Source organism: Nanorana parkeri, unplaced genomic scaffold (assembly GCF_000935625.1).
Source record: "Nanorana parkeri isolate BGI_ZX_2015 unplaced genomic scaffold, ASM93562v1 scaffold635, whole genome shotgun sequence".
Taxonomy (NCBI): domain Eukaryota; kingdom Metazoa; phylum Chordata; class Amphibia; order Anura; family Dicroglossidae; genus Nanorana; species Nanorana parkeri.
In genome coordinates, this window is record NW_017306903.1 from 143,670 (window position 1) to 147,066 (window position 3,397).

Consider the following 3,397-nt stretch of genomic DNA (forward strand, 5'->3'; position numbering starts at 1 on the left):
TTGGCAGAGCCCGCTGTCCAGGGCCGTAGCTACCATGAGGCGAGTGAGGCACTCGCCTCAGGCGCAGCTGAGAGGGGGCGCAGCCAGGCCAATAGCCAAGCGGTGAGGAGAGAAAGAGCCGCTCGGCCAGGATCTGACAGCCGGCGGCTCTTTCTTTCCTCACCGCTCAGCCATCCTGAAGTGACAACGCTCCCTCAGTCGCCCCCTCCCCTCCCCCCCGCTGGCTTCAGTGCTCAGGATGGCAGAGCGGAGGATCGGTAAATATCTGTTTAGAGCCTTGATATTTCCCCGAAGCTCCCCCAACAGTATAAAAACTCACGCACACTTATTATTGGAGATGTGCAAAGACTAATAATCGGTTTTGGACGAAATGAACGGAAACTAAAAATGTTTATATTCGTTTTGTCACACGAAACATATATGCTATTTTGGATTTGGCTACCGGCGCATTCAACGCATGCGCGCCGCCATCCTGGAGGCGGGGTGCATGACGTCACATGACGCCGCATATGCGCGTGTCGGGTGACAACACATGTCTGCTGGGAGGGCACAATTTTCTGTTCTTAAATGATCAAGAAACACAGCACTATCAAATTTCTGTTCTTGCCCATGCGCAAAAGGAGCTAGCTACGGCTCTGCCACTGTCAATCAGCCAGCGCGGAGGATCTCGTCACTATTGTCAGGATCTATCCCAGCTGCAGCGCTTTCAGCATATAGCGTGAAATAGCCCTCTCCTGTATATACTGAGATTTGCGTAACAGGAGGACGTTAGTATATGTCCTCCTGTGACCCTAAAGAGAACTATGGGATAAAAGGTTACCCAATAGTTCTCTTTTAAGCAATCACAAGTGCCAATTGTTCATTTTAACACCAGTACCCACTTAAAGTGTATGTCAGGGAAAAGAAAAAAAAAATGCAATACATTCCTGCAATACACACACACATCCCTCCTTGTTTTATACCTTTACATAACCTACAAATATAGATAATACCTGTTGATACTGTACTCAGCTCATAATTTCCTGTTGTAAGCCTACAACACACTGCATTTGCTGGACCGAAATTGCACGGAATGGTGTCAGCCCTGCCTAGTTATCTTTCTATGAACTACATAACACCTCTCTTTTTCACATGATAGCGTGTAGGTGTATTGTAATCCAAGGGAAGAACTAGTAGAACTGTTTAGACGCCTTAAGATAACACATGCAGAGTGCACATACAGCTCTGAATTGATGACCGGATCAAGAGGTATCTTTGCAGTTATACCTAAACCCTTTCAATGGTATATTGACCAGACACAAAAGGAGCAAATAGTAGACGTCCATTGTTAGGGTTTTCATAGACTTTAAAATCAATGCTAAACTCAGTCACAATATAGGCAGCACTCTCAATTATCAATCATTCTGTCATATACATTTCATAAAATTTTAATAAATCAAAGATTAATAAATCAAATATTAATTAATTTGCAGTGTTGATTTATAGTTAGAAGTAAAAACATTTAGAGAGCTTTTCACAAAAGGATGAAGAGTTTGGAGGAGGCAGGATAAGTGAACAATCTAGGACAAAATAGAAGATTTGGGAAAACCTTCGCCAATTCAGCTCACTTTCCTAGTCAGCTATGTTGTCCTAGATTGTTCAGTTCTCCTGGCTTCTCCAAACTCTTCATCCTTTAGTGAATAGCCTCTCAGTTAATGTGATGCCTCAAGTCCTGTATGTAAGCAAAATATATCAATTTACACCTCTACAAACAGTTGGACTAGATCCAATCATAGCTGCTTAGTTGTATCTCTCTAAAGAGAATGCATGGCTGGTTTTAGGAATACAATTTAACGCAGGATACCCAAAGATGCCATCTCATATAAGCCGATTTGCACATTGGCAAAGTATTTTTTTCCCAGTATAGGAGCAGTAAAACAAGAAAATGCTCTGTGAAATAGGCGATCCTAGCACTGGGTAGTCATCTACAGGCTCCAGTGACATAAACTCTGGCCATGAGCTCGTGTGAAATGTTTCCAGCCATCCACCAAGTTTATTTATACCCAGTGTCTCCAATAGGATAATATGGACATCTGGTAACACTAAGATCTGCACATCAAAGCATGATTAGGAAGAATGTTTCCATTTGTGGCCAGTTAACCATGTTTATTCCTCTACATTTTCCTTTAGTTTCCCTTGTTCTGTAGATTGCTTTCTACTTCTTTGTTGGAAGACTTGGGAGACTTTCCGAATACTGCCCGCCTCTGAGCCAGATGCTTCAAAGAGCTTGGCCATGAATCCAACTCCAGCTGTCCTTATGAAGTTGCCACCAGCAAATACATACAAAATGGGGTTAATGCTGCTACTGAAAAACGCAAGGGCTGTGGCATTTGGTCGAGCAAATTTAGATGCTTCCCTTAGGCTTTTTGATAAAGACAATTCTCCAGACACCTGCAGCATATTCACCACATGGTATGGAAGCCAAAAGAGGGCAAATGTTAATATGATTATTATAACCAGCCGGCTTGTCCTTTGCTTCGATTGAAATTTAGCTCGAAGTAACCTTATTCCAATGTAGATGTAGCTGGAAAGGATGATTGTAAAAGGGATAAAAAACCCCATCAGAGTCTCAAACAAATACTGAAAGACTAGATGGTGCTTAACCCCATCTTCCTCACCTTGGACAGTAACACACTGTTGACGGTTGTTTTTGGTCTCTACTGATCGATTTATTGGCATTGGAATGGCAAACAGCATTGCTAATATCCATATACCAAACATTATGCTCCGAACAACCGGCTTCGTTCTGACCTGTTGAGAAGTGAACGGTTTGGCCACAGCAAAGAAACGATCCACACTCATGAAAGTGATTAAAAAGATGCTGGTGTACATGCTCAAATTGCCGATGTAATGGCACATCTTACAAATGACATTCCCAAATACCCAGTTGCCCGTGGACAGAAAATGGATGAATATAGGTGCTGTAAGGATCAATACCATGTCCGCAATAGCCAAATGTAATATGATGATGCAGGTTACAGTGCGTTTCTTCACTTGAGTCAATACTGTCCAGATAACAAATGCATTGCCAGGGAATCCGATGATCAAAGCCACTGAAAGAATGGCAATACCAAGGCTGGCCGAGGTTCCAGAAGTCGATGAACTTATATTCGAAGGTGTAAAGGAAGAATTCACACTGGCCATCTGACAACAGAAAATAAACAAAATTAACACAAGCGTACATAAATGTTTTCATTTTCCTCCCAAAATGTAATGTTTGTCTCATGTCTAATGAAAGATTTTCCTCAATTTTTTTGCAGTTAGCAGATTGTATCTGCTTATACTAAAGTAGTATTCAACTCTCAAAATGTTTTTAATAATACATGCAGATCAAACAAATGTACATTGCCCAGCAAAG

At 41.9% G+C, this 3,397-nt stretch overlaps 1 protein-coding gene across 1 annotated transcript; it reads right to left on the reverse strand.

Moving 5' to 3' along the window:
• Positions 1-2,049: 2,049 nt before the first annotated feature.
• Positions 2,050-3,183, reverse strand: LOC108792376 (leukotriene B4 receptor 1-like). The gene has a single exon (XM_018563145.1). The coding sequence runs from the start codon at positions 3,181-3,183 to the stop codon at positions 2,146-2,148; it is 1,038 nt and encodes a 345-aa protein (XP_018418647.1). The 3' UTR covers positions 2,050-2,145.
• Positions 3,184-3,397: the final 214 nt, after the last annotated feature.

What these genes read in the sequence shown, in the direction of transcription:
- LOC108792376 (XM_018563145.1), bottom strand. Translation starts at nt 3,183, where the DNA reads ATGGCCAGTGTGAATTCTTCCTTTACACCTTCGAATATAAGTTCATCG.